The sequence below is a fragment of the Stylophora pistillata genome, chromosome 6, assembly GCF_964205215.1.
Source record: "Stylophora pistillata chromosome 6, jaStyPist1.2, whole genome shotgun sequence".
NCBI classification, from domain to species: domain Eukaryota; kingdom Metazoa; phylum Cnidaria; class Anthozoa; order Scleractinia; family Pocilloporidae; genus Stylophora; species Stylophora pistillata.
Window position 1 is genome coordinate 34,208,742 of NC_142524.1, and position 16,986 is coordinate 34,225,727.

General features: G+C 38.9%; 1 protein-coding gene and 1 pseudogene across 2 annotated transcripts; one reads left to right on the top strand and one right to left on the bottom strand.

The window, feature by feature from the left end:
- Positions 1-242: 242 nt before the first annotated feature.
- On the bottom strand, positions 243-3,714 carry LOC148729562 (kynurenine formamidase pseudogene; annotated as a pseudogene). The gene is made up of 2 exons (XR_015988925.1): positions 3,566-3,714; positions 243-2,346 (listed from the first exon to the last, which is right to left on the bottom strand). The product of XR_015988925.1 is annotated as a kynurenine formamidase pseudogene (transcript).
- A 288-nt stretch (positions 3,715-4,002) lies between these two features.
- On the top strand, positions 4,003-16,986 carry LOC148729563 (uncharacterized). The gene is made up of 8 exons (XM_088726111.1): positions 4,003-4,157; positions 4,639-4,699; positions 6,577-8,391; positions 8,872-8,991; positions 9,592-10,311; positions 10,672-11,751; positions 11,872-14,518; positions 15,041-16,986. Exons 3-8 carry the CDS (start codon positions 6,627-6,629, stop codon positions 15,072-15,074), a joined length of 6,366 nt encoding a protein of 2,121 aa, XP_088582237.1. The 5' UTR covers positions 4,003-4,157; positions 4,639-4,699; positions 6,577-6,626; the 3' UTR covers positions 15,075-16,986.

Consider the following 16,986-nt stretch of genomic DNA (forward strand, 5'->3'; position numbering starts at 1 on the left):
TCTCTGGTAAAACTGTGCGCTAAACGTTTCAGGTGGGGCTATGGGGGGAAATTAATCTTATATGATATAAAAATAGATCGTGAAGCTAAGGTATCAGGTAATTCTGCCAACAGATGGACTGCAATAAATAATGGTAATTATAAGACTGAGTGGAGTTTAGGCGAGAGTCTGATTGGTTAATCATGAGTATGATTACAGACTGAACTCGACCATGAAGTCCTGTTACCGTTGTACCATTACAATTTCTGCATAAAACGAATACATTTATTTGAGAAAATATCTCTGATATACAGACAATTTCTAGACTGCTAGCATTGAGCCTGGCTGAGGTACTGAAAAATAATGACTGAACATGTTGGGGCATGGCTCAGCTGGTAGTAATGCCCAACTAGTATCTGACTGGCACAGGTTTGAGGCCAACTGAGGCCTGGTAATAAACCCATTGACCCCTAAGAGTGATAAGCATCTAATTTCTCCTTACAATATCACCCCTGAATCACACATTAAGGTCACGAGAATAAAGGAAATGATCACCAAATAAAGATCTTCTGGATTGTTCAATAAATTCTCTTTGTCATCAGCTTAGGAAATGTATAAAGAACAGTATGGAGAATATACAAACTGACGTTAGGGTGTAAAGGGTTAATAAATAGTTGATGACTCATGTCAACCAGTTATTCAGAATATAAATAGCAAATGTTTAATTACTTGAAATTAAGTTGATAATTATTCCCAATTGAAACAAACTTTAGCCACTGGTTGGCACAACCAAACTCTAAGCCATCTTTACTTAGCCGAACCTTTTATCTGAACTTTAACATTAATTTTTTGAACAGTGCCAATAAGGCAAAAAGCTAACAGTGAAGGATATTAAACTCTCTTATAGAGAATCCCTGAGGCTCTCTGCTTTTGTAAAACTGTAGTTTGGGTGAGACCTTGTGTAAATAACCTGCCCTGCATCGTTGTTTCAAAGGCATGAAAAATAGAGATGTTTTCACTCTAAGTATAATTACTACAAAGAACAACTTTAAAATGTTCCAGACAAAACCAGTTTTCAAGGTAATTTTGATATTAGTTTCTGATTATACAATATTTTCTAAATTATCATAACAGGTTTCTTGAATGTGTGAAAAAGAAAACAGCAAAAAATTTACATTTTCTCTCAGAGATCCTGCTCTCAGAATCCTTAGTAAAACCCTAATCAATCAAGGTAATACTCAAGTTGAAAACTGACAAAAACTTTTAAAACCACAGCATGACTATGCACTTAACCTTTTAATAACATTAGGGTAAACACATAAAACATTCACAAAGTCAAATCAAAGACCTGAGTTTGGAATTTTGACTCCTTTTTCACTCTTTGCTGAGTTGATGTTTCTGATAACTTTCAAAATCTCCTGGCAGAGTAGATCATCACTATTCACCATGTTTTCAATCATGCTGAAGTGATCTACCCCTGGTAGCTGAAGCAAACAACACTGAACCTTATGACTTTTTAAGATTTCAACAAATTCTTTAGCTTGTCGAAAAAACTCTGGGGATCCGTACTCTTCCATTACAACCAAAATAGGGCAAACAAACGTTGGTGACATCTTTGTCAGAAGTTTTTGAGGACTGACTTGTGCAGCAGATTCTTCAGTCAGTTTTAATGCATCATTGACATAAGTGCTTACAATAGGTACCAAATCAAAAACTCCTGATAATAAGAACATACCATGAATGGCTTGTGGAATTGATGGATCCTTGCTCCAGTCTGACACCATCATCATGGCACACAAATGTGCGCCAGCTGAGTGGCTGCATAAGAATAGTCTGGATTTTGGAAACCTGGTATTGATATATTTCACTGCTGACTGTATTTCTCCAACCATCTGATCCAAGCTGGCTTCTGGTGCAAGGTTATAACCGACCACTGCTGCAACGCAACCATTTTTAGTCCATGATTCACTAACAAAGCTGTAAATCTTCCTACTCCCTTCTTGCCAATACCCGCCATGAACAAAGAGCACCACTGCTGCAGAGCTGCCACTCTTTTCATGTACAGATTCAGCTGTGTCATCATTCTCTTCAGCAGGGTAAAATATATCCATCTTAGCTTTCTTTTCACCATAACAGACACTCAGTTCGCAGTGAGAGCTTTTACGAGTGGTTTCGCTGTAGCCAGTACAAATGTTCACATGATAATCTACTACCCCTCCTGGGTCCATTCTGTTGTTCCATTTGCTTGGAGAATAGTACTGAGCCAGCCATTCATTCTTCTCCTCATCCATGTTTGCAATATTCAATGACAAGCACACACCACAAAGTGCTTTTTAGGTTTCCTCTTGAATATCTTGATCTTTTGCCCTGTTTTGAATGCAATACATTTATTTATATGAGTGACCATAAATTGGTAAAGGGAGGAGGTTCAGTCAGCCATGTTCTTAATATCCAGAAAATTTTTCAAAGAAAATCTGACAACCCTACACCAGCTCCAAGGACATTTGGAAAATTCCCAAACTCCCAAGACATCCCAAAAAGTTCTGACCCAATCTTATCTCCCAAGAAAGTGTGATCATTTACAAAAGACATCTCTCTTCTTTGACTAGTTCAGGATTTTTTTTGTCATAAGTATTTTTAGAAGGGTGTCAGTCGATACAAGGCTGTTATGGTGAAAGGTTTTTGTTACATCTAAGAGAGCTAGCGAGTGTGCGCTGTAAGCTGGCTAGTGATGAAATTATTTAACTTACAGGTGCAAAAATCAAGCCAAACTTGTGAGATTGTGATGTATATATTCAGTATAATTGCTCAGGTTTCTATAGAGAGGTGCGCTCTGATTGGCGGAGGATCGCATCATATCTTCCTATAATCACCCTACACAAAGTGATTTATGGCAGGAGTGCCACATTTAAAATGGCTGCCCTGCATTTTGTCAAAATTTCTAAGGAAGTGATAAAAAGGAAAAAATTCAATTGTAAAGAGCAGAAAAGATGCTACTGAGTTTGGCAGCAGACTTTTCAAAAGGAAATTGTAAAGTTTTTGCTGATCAAATTGAATAAACCTGTGATAATTGTCTTACTTTGATATGAGTAGTAAAAACTGTTAAAATGTGTGCAAAGCTCTCTTTAGTTACAGAATTTACAACAGAATTCAAAAGCACCGGAGCAATTATACTAAAGTAACTATTTCCCGCAGGCTCATTGAATATTGTTGAAGAATCCCTTCAATTTCATCTTGTGGATTATATTCAACAACATTCAATAATTTCAAGATCACTGCAAACACAAGAAGAATTATGTTTATAGTAAATAAACGGTGAAATAGAAGCTGTAGCAAGTTAAGTTAATATTTTCAGCGTTTCATAACGTTTGCTTATAAAAAACTTGTGATCTACTCTATATCTGTCTGACTGTGCCGGCTTCCTCGTTGTTTAGACGCAAACTGGGTCCCTAAGAAGCCAAAGTGTTTGACCGAACTGAGAGATTTCATTGTCTCATTAGTAACCTAAATCTACTTCATTTAACACGAATAGCACTCCAACAAGCCAACTATTATCTAGGGAATAAAGTTAGTGTCTAAAACCTACCACAAATACGTTCCACAATCTTCAAATCCGAGCTGTTCTTGGAGAGGAACACAGGACGTGGAGAACTAGGGCTAGTCGATGAGAATTGGGGGGAGGGGAGGGTAAAGTAAATCAACGTTTCCGTTTTCTGTTACTGGAGTACTTTGCTTTTCTCAAAATGATATCAAAGCTAACATTTGAAACTTCGGAACAATCTCAGAAAGAATTGTGCTTAATTTTCTTTTCGGTGGAGGAATGTTATTGTATGACGTGACCATGAACAACAAGGGGAGGTTGAAAAGAAACATCATGATCACGTGATGCATTCTTCCTCGGCAAGATCCTAACTTTCACTTTCGAAAGCGGAGAACACGGTAAGTATTGTCTGTTCAGTTTGTTCGGTATTATAGTAATTTTACAGCTCATGAATCAGTTTTGATTCATTTCGTAATGTCTTAAGCGTAATCTGCTCTACAGAGAGCCATCTTCTCGATGAATCTCTAATATTAACGTTGTGGTCGACTAAATAATTGTCAGGAGGAAGTAAACCAGTGGCATCAAACGGGTCCAAAGAAAAGATCCAGAGAATCTAATACATCTTAAAGACATCTCGGTAAATACTTGCGTACATCTAACGCCTAAAATATCATTCACTTGATCTTTATTCTTCTGACTAAATCTAATGCCTCCAACCTAAGTGGGCCGATTTCGAACGAACTCCCAACCGGAAGTAGTATCCCCGGGTTTGCTGCTGAAAATTTGGTTTAGAATTATGAACAGGCTGAAAATATGCCTAAGAAGTATAGACATGCGGTATATACGTTTTTAGCCGTTCTTCCTTGAAGTACTCTATGCATAGATATCCAGAGGAAGATAACATCTCAGCTCGAATTCCGCCTTTTATATAGTCTGGTCTTCTATCCGCGGGCTCGTTTCCCGACTAGTGTTCAGACGAAAACTTTAACAACACAAAGTTGTCATTCGTTTTTTATGTTTAGGTGTCTATGACGTTAACAATACTGAGAGTTGCCCCTCCACATGGTAGGTGTTTTATGTTTTAACAAGTAAATGTAACACCTTGTTAATTTTTTCAGGGAAAGTGGAGCTTCAGTATTCATTGTTTTTATCTGGATTTCAAGAAACTTTAGACGGAAGGTAATTGTGGTAGAACTGTGTGTTTGTCATGTTGACAGTTTTCCTTTGATTTTAAACCAAATGCCAGAAAAGAATGATAACGAAAAGAGTGTTGAGGTGGGCGATCGAACCGAATTGGTTGGAATCAATTGGTCACTTGGTTATCTGCTGAGATGTTATTTTCTTCCTTAAATAACATGAAGGGCGATTTGAGGTCTTTGTAAGAACTGTAGTGCAAAGTGAGAAGTTTGGTCATGCGCACTAGTATACTCTTTCGGTGAAGCTTAAATAAACAAGACCACTGTTGAAGGTGGTAAGCAGATAAATGCTCGGCGAATAAATAGTGTCGAGTCGATTTCCACAAGTTTGTCAAAAACAGAAATTGCCGACTTTACTTCACTTCGGCACAGTGACGTGACCGGCACAGTGACGTGACCGACACAGTGACGTGACCGGCACAGTGACGTGACCGGCACAGTACCCGTTTTCCATTTCCGTGAAATGTCACGAGGTGAGACCGAAAACACCACGGGTTTAACAGGAACCAGAAGTGATAGAAGGAGCGAGCAAAAGAGTGACTTTCATGGTCCGACCAAAATTCAGAAAATGAGGTCATTTCTGAGCCGAACAGGACAAAAAACGGCATTTTGCGCCAAAATTGACCGCTAATGTACAAAAACTGGCTTAAAAGTACTACCAACATTGATTTCTAGAGAGAAATATGAGTTAAATTGTACCTGGAAGATTAATCTTAGTTTTACTTGAGTGGTTCCGCTATAAATGACCGTTCTATATAGGTGCAAGACAACACAAACAGGCCGTTGGGACTCACTCAAAGGTAACCAGGTTCGCCTAATATATGGGACCGGTTAAAAGAGGTGATAAGTACAATGATTAAGGGGAAGCAAATTTGGGACTCTGACAACCGACCGCCTAATACAGGGTAACCGCTTTATACGGTGACACTTATAATACTGTTCGACCATTCGAGGGCGAGAGACTGCAAGTGCACATCTCTTGTGTAAGGAGCTAGTTATGCGTAAGAAAGGCAATTCAACAGTCTACCCAATGTTTCACAATATCAAACAATATAATAACATTTCTTTATTGAGCGTCACATTTCAAGGTAATTGTAAGTTCAGCATGCATGTCAAGGCCAAGCTTCATGAAGACAACAAGTGTTTATTTGTCATCAGAAGCCTACGTCAAGAAGGATATACATAAGACGCAATAGACTACCTCTTTAATTCAGTTGTGATCTCTAAGTTATTATACGGCCTTTCAGTTTATGCTGCAAGTGTTTCCGAACTTACTGTTATACAAAGGTTTTTAAAAAGATGCTATAAGAGGCGCTATACGTCGGTCAATTACAACAGATATGAACTTTTAGAGAAAAGCGACAGACGCCTTTTCTATAACCTCAAACATGATGACCATCCATTAAAAAGCCTACTCCCAAGGTACAAAGACTATATTGAAAACATTCGAAGGAAATCCATTGTCAGGCCCAGCATTGATACTGAACGTTTAAAACGTAGCTTTTTTAATAGATTAATTTTTAAATAAAGTCTAGCTGTGTTCACACCCCATATGTATTTCTAATCATTTTTAATAATTTTATTCGATTTAATTATTGTAATTTCTCCCAACAATATATATTTTTACTGTAACATCAGATATGTAATTTTATCGCATGGTTTTTTAATAAAGACGAATTTACTTATTTATTTAAAGACGGCAAGCAAAACAAAACACGTCTGACCAACTACCGTAACCTATTGAGATTGTTGGAAAGTGTTGGGATTACCTACCTTCAGAATCAACACATTTCTTGAGTAAAAATATTTGATCTAGCGGCGGCCACCGACGGAACTAACCCAGTTGAATTAAATCCACAGATTGATGCTGTCTCATTGAATTGACTCGTGTAATTTGGAAAACGGTCGTCATGGACAACGAAGGAGGATTTATAACAGTATCCGGTATAGTTACACTTGTTGTTGCCTTCCTTCTTAACACTGGTCGTGGCTTAGAAGCCATGAAGTTAGGAAAAGAATGTTTGATTTTTCTAACCTCCAAAGCACGGATAAAAGAATACCACTGGTTTTACCATAAAATACATTTGCTAATGTTTCATGCTGCATGCAAGGTCTCCAACTACACATCTGCAGAAAGATATGCGAAGGAACTTCTTATCATATACCATGCCTCTGGTGACACACTTAAGGAAGGGAGACTAAGCTTGGTACTGGGACTGATATATCACAAACAAAATGAATTTAAAAAGGCTAGAGAATACTATCAAAAGGCAGCTGATATAACAAGAAGTACTGGAGACAAACAAACAGAGGCACAATGTTACATGATGATAGGAAAATTATTTAATTCACTGTGTGAATATCACAAGGCTGAGGAGTATTACAAGAAAGCACTGACAATCACTGTGTCAAATGGCGAAAGAGATAGGGAAGCAACCATTTACGGAAACCTAGGTACAATCGTTCAGTCGCTTGGGGAATACGACAGAGCTGAGGAATATTACAAGAAAGCGCTACCAATAAGAAAGGAAATTGGCGACAGAGAGGGAGAGGCAGCTGACTACGGAAACTTAGGAACATTGTTTCGTTCCCTAGGTGAATACAAAAAGTCTCAAGAATACACCGAGAAAGCACTTCTAATCAGAAAGGAGATTGGTGACAAAGATGGAGAAGGAACTGCCTACGGAAACTTAGGAACATTGTTTCATTCCCTAGGTGAATACAAAAAGTCTCAAGAATACACCGAGAAAGCACTTAAAATCAGAGAGGAAATTGGCGACAGAAAGGGAGAAGCAGCTGACTACGGAAACTTAGGAACATTGTTTCATTCCCTAGGTGAATACAAAAAGTCTCAAGAATACACCGAGAAAGCACTTAAAATCAAAGAGGAAATTGGCGACAGAAAGGGAGAAGCAACTGCCTACGGAAACTTAGGAACATTGTTTCATTCCCTAGGTGAATACAAAAAGTCTCAAGAATACATCGAGAAAGCACTTAAAATCAGAGAGGAAATTGGCGACAGAGAGGGAGAAGCAGCTGACTACGGAAACTTAGGAAGATTGTTTCATTCCCTAGGTGAATACAAAAAGTCTCAAGAATACACCGAGAGAGCACTTAAAATCAGAGAGGAAATTGGCGACAGAGAGGGAGAAGCAGCTGACTACGGAAACTTAGGAACATTGTTTCATTCCCTAGGTGAATACAAAAAGTCTCAAGAATACACCGAGAAAGCACTTAAAATCAAAGAGGAAATTGGCGACAGAAAGGGAGAAGCAACTGCCTACGGAAACTTAGGAACATTGTTTCATTCCCTAGGTGAATACAAAAAGTCTCAAGAATACATCGAGAAAGCACTTAAAATCAGAGAGGAAATTGGCGACAGAGAGGGAGAAGCAGCTGACTACGGAAACTTAGGAAGATTGTTTCATTCCCTAGGTGAATACAAAAAGTCTCAAGAATACACCGAGAAAGCACTTAAAATCAGAGAGGAAATTGGCGACAGAAAGGGAGAAGCAGCTGCCTACGGAAACTTAAGAACATTGTTTCATTCCCTAGGTGAATACAAAAAGTCTCAAGAATACACCGAGAAAGCACTTAAAATCAGAGAGGAAATTGGCGACAAAAAAGGAGAAGCAGCTGACTACGGAAACTTAGGAACATTGTTTCGTTCCCTAGGTGAATACAAAAAGTCTCAAGATTATACCGAGAAAGCACTTCTAATCAGAAAGGAGATTGGTGACAAAGATGGAGAAGCAACTGCCTACGGAAACTTAGGAACATTGTTTCAGTCGCTTGGTGAATACAAAAAGTCTCAAGAATACACCGAGAAAGCACTTAAAATCAGAGAGGAAATTGGCGACAGAAAAGGAGAAGCAGCTGCCTACGGAAACTTAGGAACATTGTTTCATTCCCTAGGTGAATACAAAAAGTCTCAAGAATACACCGAGAAAGCACTTAAAATCAGAGAGGAAATTGGCGACAGAGAGGGAGAAGCAGCTGACTACGGAAACTTAGGAACATTGTTTCATTCCCTAGGTGTATACAAAAAGTCTCAAGAATACACCGAGAAAGCACTTAAAATCAGAGAGGAAATTGGCGACAGAGAGGGAGAAGCAGCTGACTACGGAAACTTAGGAACATTGTTTCATTCCCTAGGTGAATACAAAAAGTCTCAAGATTACACCGAGAAAGCACTTCTAATCATAAAGGAGATTGGTGACAAAGATGGAGAAGGAACTGCCTACAGAAACTTAGGAACATTGTTTCAGTCGCTTGGTGAATACAAAAAGTCTCAAGAATACACCGAGAAAGCACTTAAAATCAGAGAGGAAATTGGGGACAGAAAAGGAGAAGCAGCTGACTACGGAAACTTAGGAAGATTGTTTCATTCCCTAGGTGAATACAAAAAGTCTCAAGAATACAACGAGAAAGCACTTAAAATCAGAGAAGAAATTGGCGATAGAGAGGGAGAAGCAGCTGACTACGGAAACTTAGGAACATTGTTTCATTCCCTAGGTGAATACAAAAAGTCTCAAGAATACACCGAGAAAGCACTTAAAATCAAAGAGGAAATTGGCGACAGAAAGGGAGAAGCAACTGCCTACAGAAACTTAGGAACATTGTTTCATTCCCTAGGTGAATACAAAAAGTCTCAAGAATACACCGAGAAAGCAGTTAAAATCAGAGAGGAAATTGGCGACAGAAAGGGAGAAGCAGCTGACTACGGAAACTTAGGAACATTGTTTTATTCCCTAGGTGAATACAAAAAGTCTCAAGAATACACCGAGAAAGCACTTAAAATCAAAGAGGAAATTGGCGACAGAGAGGGAGAAGCAACTGCCTACGGAAACTTAGGAACATTGTTTCGTTCCCTAGGTGAATACAAAAAGTCTCAAGATTACACCGAGAAAGCACTTCTAATCAGAAAGGAGATTGGTGACAAAGATGGAGAAGGAACTGCCTACGGAAACTTAGGAACATTGTTTCAGTCGCTTGGTGAATACAAAAAGTCTCAAGAATACACCGAGAAAGCACTTAAAATCAAAGAGGAAATTGGCGACAGAAAAGGAGAAGCAGCTGCCTACGGAAACTTAGGAACATTGTTTCATTCCCTAGGTGAATACAAAAAGTCTCAAGAATACACCGAGAAAGCACTTAAAATCAGAGAGGAAATTGGCGATAGAGAGGGAGAAGCAGCTGACTACGGAAACTTAGGAACATTGTTTCATTCCCTAGGTGAATACAAAAAGTCTCAAGAATACACCGAGAAAGCACTTAAAATCAGAGAGGAAATTGGCGACAGAAAGGGAGAAGCAGCTGACTACGGAAACTTAGGAACATTGTTTCATTCCCTAGGTGAATACAAAAAGTCTCAAGAATACACCGAGAAAGCACTTAAAATCAGAGAGGAAATTGGCGACAGAAAGGGAGAAGCAGCTGACTACGGAAACTTAGGAACATTGTTTTATTCCCTAGGTGAATACAAAAAGTCTCAAGAATACACCGAGAAAGCACTTAAAATCAAAGAGGAAATTGGCGACAGAAAGGGAGAAGCAACTGCCTACGGAAACTTAGGAACATTGTTTCGTTCCCTAGGTGAATACAAAAAGTCTCAAGATTACACCGAGAAAGCACTTCTAATCAGAAAGGAGATTGGTGACAAAGATGGAGAAGGAACTGCCTACGGAAACTTAGGAACATTGTTTCAGTCGCTTGGTGAATACAAAAAGTCTCAAGAATACACCGAGAAAGCACTTAAAATCAAAGAGGAAATTGGCGACAGAAAAGGAGAAGCAGCTGCCTACGGAAACTTAGGAACATTGTTTCATTCCCTAGGTGAATACAAAAAGTCTCAAGAATACACCGAGAAAGCACTTAAAATCAGAGAGGAAATTGGCGATAGAGAGGGAGAAGCAGCTGACTACGGAAACTTAGGAACATTGTTTCATTCCCTAGGTGAATACAAAAAGTCTCAAGAATACACCGAGAAAGCACTTAAAATCAGAGAGGAAATTGGCGACAGAAAGGGAGAAGCAGCTGACTACGGAAACTTAGGAACATTGTTTCATTCCCTAGGTGAATACAAAAAGTCTCAAGATTACACCGAGAAAGCACTTCTAATCATAAAGGAGATTGGTGACAAAGATGGAGAAGGAACTGCCTACGGAAACTTAGGAACATTGTTTCAGTCGCTTGGTGAATACAAAAAGTCTCAAGAATACACCGAGAAAGCACTTAAAATCAGAGAGGAAATTGGAGACAGAAAAGGAGAAGCAGCTGACTACGGAAACTTAGGAACATTGTTTCATTCCCTAGGTGAATACAAAAAGTCTCAAGAATACACCGAGAAAGCACTTAAAATCAGAGAAGAAATTGGCGATAGAGAGGGAGAAGCAGCTGACTACGGAAACTTAGGAACATTGTTTCATTCCCTAGGTGAATACAAAAAGTCTCAAGAATACACCGAGAAAGCACTTAAAATCAAAGAGGAAATTGGCGACAGAAAGGGAGAAGCAACTGCCTACGGAAACTTAGGAACATTGTTTCATTCCCTAGGTGAATACAAAAAGTCTCAAGAATACACCGAGAAAGCACTTAAAATCAGAGAGGAAATTGGCGACAGAAAGGGAGAAGCAGCTGACTACGGAAACTTAGGAACATTGTTTTATTCCCTAGGTGAATACAAAAAGTCTCAAGAATACACCGAGAAAGCACTTAAAATCAAAGAGGAAATTGGTGACAGAAAGGGAGAAGCAACTGCCTACGGAAACTTAGGAAGATTGTTTCATTCCCTAGGTGAATACAAAAAGTCTCAAGAATACACCGAGAAAGCACTTAAAATCAAAGAGGAAATTGGCGACAGAAAGGGAGAAGCAACTGCCTACGGAAACTTAGGAAGATTGTTTCATTCCCTAGGTGAATACAAAAAGTCTCAAGAATACACCGAGAAAGCACTTAAAATCAAAGAGGAAATTGGCGACAGAAAGGGAGAAGCAACTGCCTACGGAAACTTAGGAACATTGTTTCAGTCGCTTGGTGAATACAAAAAGTCTCAAGAATACACCGAGAAAGCACTTAAAATCAGAGAGGAAATTGGCGACAGAGAGGGAGAAGGAACTGCCTACGGAAACTTAGGAACATTGTTTCATTCCCTAGGTGAATACAAAAAGTCTCAAGAATACACCGAGAAAGCACTTAAAATCAGAGAGGAAATTGGCGACAGAAAAGGAGAAGCAGCTGACTACGGAAACTTAGGAACATTGTTTCATTCCCTAGGTGAATACAAAAAGTCTCAAGAATACACCGAGAATGCACTTAAAATCAGAGAGGAAATTGGCGATAGAGTGGGAGAAGCAGCTGACTACGGAAACTTAGGAACATTGTTTCATTTCCTAGGTGAATACAAAAAGTCTCAAGAATACACCGAGAAAGCACTTAAAATCACAGAGGAAATTGGCGACAGAAAGGGCGAAGCAGCTGACTACGGAAACTTAGGAACATTGTTTCATTCCCTAGGTGAATACAAAAAGTCTCAAGAATACACCGAGAAAGCACTTAAAATCAGAGAGGAAATTGGCGACAGAAAGGGAGAAGGAGCTGACTACGGAAACTTAGGAACATTGTTTCATTCCCTAGGTGAATACAAAAAATCTCAAGAATACACCGAGAAAGCACTTAAAATCAAAGAGGAAATTGGCGACAGAAAGGGAGAAGCAACTGCCCACGGAAACTTAGGAACATTGTTTCATTCCCTAGGTGAATACAAAAAGTCTCAAGAATACACCGAGAAAGCACTTAAAATCAGAGAGGAAATTGGCGACAGAGTGGGAGAAGCAGCTGCCTACGGAAACTTAGGAACATTGTTTCATTCCCTAGGTGAATACAAAAAGTCTCAAGAATACACCGAGAAAGCACTTAAAATCAGAGAGGAAATTGGCGACAGAAAGGGAGAAGCAGCTGACTACGGAAACTTAGGAACATTGTTTCATTCCCTAGGTGAATACAAAAAGTCTCAAGAATACACCGAGAAAGCACTTAAAATCAAAGAGGAAATTGGCGACAGAAAGGGAGAAGCAACTGCCTACGGAAACTTAGGAACATTGTTTCATTCCCTAGGTGAATACAAAAAGTCTCAAGAATACACCGAGAAAGCACTTAAAATCAGAGAGGAAATTGGCGACAGAGAGGGAGAAGCAGCTGACTACGGAAACTTAGGAACATTGTTTCATTCTCAAGGTGAACTTGAGAAAGCCGAAGTATATTTTCGCGAGGCTCTCTTAATTTGCAAAGGCATTGGAGATAGTATGACGGAGTTTAAAGTTCTTTGTGGTCTAACGGTTTTGAAGTTAGCGCAGTTTAATATCAAAGAAGCTTTTTCGTATCTTTTCCAATCTATTGCAAAATTTGAAAAACTGCGAAACTTTCTAAAAGGCAACGATGACTTCCAAATATCTTTATTAGAGGAGCATGGCGCCTTTCCCTACGAGATGCTCAGTAAATTGCTTTTTGTTAGCGAAAATTTCGCAGATGCTCTTTCCGTTGAAGAACTTAGACGGGCGAGAGCTCTAGCGGACTTGATGACATCTCAATATTCTGCCAAAGAGTTACAGTTTTCAGGCGATCTGCGATCATGGTGTGGAATCCATGATATTATAAAAGGAGAGGCCAGTTGTAATTGTCTTTACCTTTCGGTTGGTGATGAAGATGTACGGATTTGGATTCTCCAACCAAGTGGAGAGATTCGTTTCCGAAGAAAAAGAATGGACTCAGATTGTTTTGAAAATGCCGGGTCAGTTCCTAACTTGAAAGCGCTGTTTTCCCAGACTTTCCGCCATTTTGCTGTTCTACCCAAAGAGGTTTGTGAAGATCGCTCTTTAAATGACGAACGTGTTCCAACATCGTCTGACGATGTCAACCGATCGCCTTTGGCACACAGTAAAGGTGATGATATGAAAAAAAATCTTCATTTGTGCTACGAAACAATCATCGCTCCCGTGGCCGATTTATTGAAAGAGCCTGAAGTTATCATTGTCCCTGATAGCTGCATGTACCAAGTGCCATTTGCAGCCTTAGTTGACGAAGGAGGAAGATATTTGTCTGAAAAATTCAGGATCCGTATTGCTCCTTCTTTGACTACGCTCAAGCTTATCAAGGACAGTCCTCCAAACTACCACAGTCAGAGTGGGGCTCTCATAGTGGGTGAACCTGAGGTGAGCAAAGTGATTTACAGGGGAGAACAGAAGACCTTGGGTCCATTACCATGCGCAAAAAAAGAAGCTGAGATGATTGCAAAATTGCTTGGCGTTCCTCCATTGTTAGGAAGACATGCAACAAAGGAGGCGGTTATTGAACAGATGAAGTCAGTTGCGCTGATACATTTTGCTGCTCATGGAGATTCCGAAAGAGGAGAAATCGCACTTTGCCCTGGTCGTACAACGAAGGATATTCCACAAGAAGAAGAATACCTTTTGACGATGGCTGACGTATCCAAAGTTCAACTTCGAGCTAAACTGGTTGTTCTAAGCTGTTGTCACAGTGGGTGCGGAGAAATTAAAGTCGAAGGAGTTATCGGAATCGCTCGAGCGTTCTTAGGATCCGGTGCACGCTCAGTGTTAGTGGCGCGGTGGGCCTTGGACGACGAATCGACAGAGCAGTTTATGAATCGTTTCTACGAACACTTGTTCCGTGGTGAAAGTGCCAGTGAATCTCTTCACGAAGTCAGAAAGTGGATGAGAGGTAACGGCTATCCCGAAGTAAAGAAATGGGCTCCGTTCATGCTGATTGGAGATAATGTCACATTGAGGTAGGTTGGAGGTTAAAGATTCAAGTTTGAACTAGGAGTCTTATGATAGGGCATGAAATCACCATTTTTGTTTTGATTTAGCGTAACGTCACGGCTTGTGGTCTTGCTCTTAACATTTGTATCATATTCAGTGATAAAGAAAAAGTATTGAACAAATTTCTTTCAAATTAATTCGAATCTTTTCATAAATACGTGAGTCAGAGATAAAAACAAATTTATGTTGTGTGCTGACATGCTCGCTCTCATTCATTTCTTCTTACGGAGAAACAAAAGTAGAATTGTGATGATTAAGACGCATTCGCCCAAAGTATCCCCTATGGTCCCCTGTTGTATATAATTGTTAGAAAGTCAAACGGGGTGAAGTGCTTGTAGATATAGAGGGTCTTGATTTCAAATCTAGCTGCTGCGACTGAAAACCTGTCTTCACCGTAGAACTGACTTAAAATTATAATTGATTTACTCACAAATTATATCAGAACTCTATAACTCCTTTGCTTATTAGCAAAAAATTATATTTTACAGGAAAGAAGACATAGTATGTGAAGGAAAAAACTGATCAGTAAATCCTGATTCCTGATTGAAGCTAACTTCTTTGAAGACCCCAATCTTTGCCTATATCCTTAACAAGAAATTTCCTGTGATATTATTATAAGTATTCTCCTTTGCAAAAGGCCATGTTAGTCACTTATTAGATGTTAACGATAGTTTTCGCGAGACGCTCTCTTCTTTTCAAACAAACTATCAACGGCTTGAATAATCACTATTTACAAAGGACGAATTTACCGCAAGGGAGGAGTGGGTAGCTTTTGAGTGATTCTACCAAGACACTCATCTTCGTCTATTCCGTCTGAAAAAGGACAATTCGCGTGATATAACAGAGGCTTTAACATTTTTCAGTGAAACGGTTAATCAAGTTTTGGGGTTTATCTTTTGAAGACAGGGATTTTTGTCACTTAGATGTTAGGAATAGTTTTCGTGAGGGGTTTTGTACTACATGTATATACTTTCTGGACAATAAGTTTTTGTGGGACGAACTAACTCTTGGATAATTAGCGAGAAGGTTATCACTGTGAATAATGAGCCAGATAACCATCTTAAGTCTATATTCAAACAAAAAAGTCAGTCATATACATATTGATTTTAAGAGTACAACTAAAAATCTCGAAACTACGTTCAAGGTTAATGCAATAGGGGGATATTTCAAGATTGCCAAAACTTGCCACGAAATTTACCTATACCTTTTAGAATTTTTGTTAAAGTATAGTTGTAGCCTTTAACACTTTAATGAGCTAAAACGCTTTATAGAAATCGCCTTATGTGTTGTGTAGTTTGTACCGCCTAAGAAAGCTGCACAAGCACAAGTTTAGTTATCTCCCTTGGGTGAACATGTTACGCCGTTTTGGCAAGGATCAGGAATACATTATTCTATAAAAAATTGTAACAATTTAGTTACCATAAGTAACAACGTAGAATAGCGAAACATCTTTGTTTACATTGCTAGGCTGAGCCATAACATTAGACCCACATGGACGAGCGTCTTACATACTAGATTACAAGGATCGAATTCAAGAGAATTGTGTAAAAAATATTATTGTTACCTTTTACACTTTAATTAGCTACAATTGTATAGTGAAATATTGTCTTACTTGTTGTGCAGTTAGTTCGTAACGCCGTAAGCAGTGGCAGAGACATAGCTATCTTCCCCTGGTAAATAGGTTCCGCAGTTCTGGAAAGGATCAAATTTATAACTATCTGTAAAAAATGGAAACGATTGCGCAACTGTAAGTGAACTAAGTGATGACGTAGAGTTGCTAAATTTTTGTGTTTAATTTCTTTAAGCTAGGCTCTTGTGGAGCAGTAATGAGCGTAAGAGATGAAGCAAAGTATAGAGAATGAAGATTGTGTTCTGATTCCTTCAAATTTAATCACATTGTCAGATATTCTTGTTACATAACGCCGACTTGTATGCCGACCACAGCGATAGTTGAAAATCACCAACGAGAAGGCTGTGAAAGGATGGAGAGGACGAGAGGCCTTGAAATATCAAAATTTTTGTAAGGCTGGAACGAACTTTGGAAGTGATTCTTAGAAAAAGGGATCGTTTTTTATTCAGCTAGTAATTGTAGACTTTTAGAATACTTCAGAAGTTAACCTCATCTATATATCAATCATGGGGCCAAAAATGCTACTAGAATATTCGATTATCAATTACCTATGTTGTTTAACAGGTCACTTAATCGGTCTGAGTTTCCGGTATCTTAAATTAAAGCTATTCATTGTGGATCTCACTATAGATTGGTTACAGTAAGGGAGCTAACCCCAGCTCTATGAAAAGGAATGGGCCAGAAATTCAATTTTCGATTATCAAATACACATTTTGTTTAACAGGTCACTGGACCATTCATTTTAATTGTCATCTGTCACATTTGAATTTCTTTACATCCTAAATAAAAGCACCTGTTACCACA

Bases quoted from the DNA above. Each gene is read 5' to 3' on its own strand.
- LOC148729563 (XM_088726111.1), top strand. From the start codon at position 6,627: ATGGACAACGAAGGAGGATTTATAACAGTATCCGGTATAGTTACACTT. The intron at 8,992-9,591 runs GTGAATACAAAA...TTCGTTCCCTAG, and splicing joins AACATTGTTTCAGTCGCTTG to GTGAATACAAAAAGTCTCAA. The intron at 10,312-10,671 runs GTGAATACAAAA...TTCATTCCCTAG, and splicing joins AACATTGTTTCGTTCCCTAG to GTGAATACAAAAAGTCTCAA.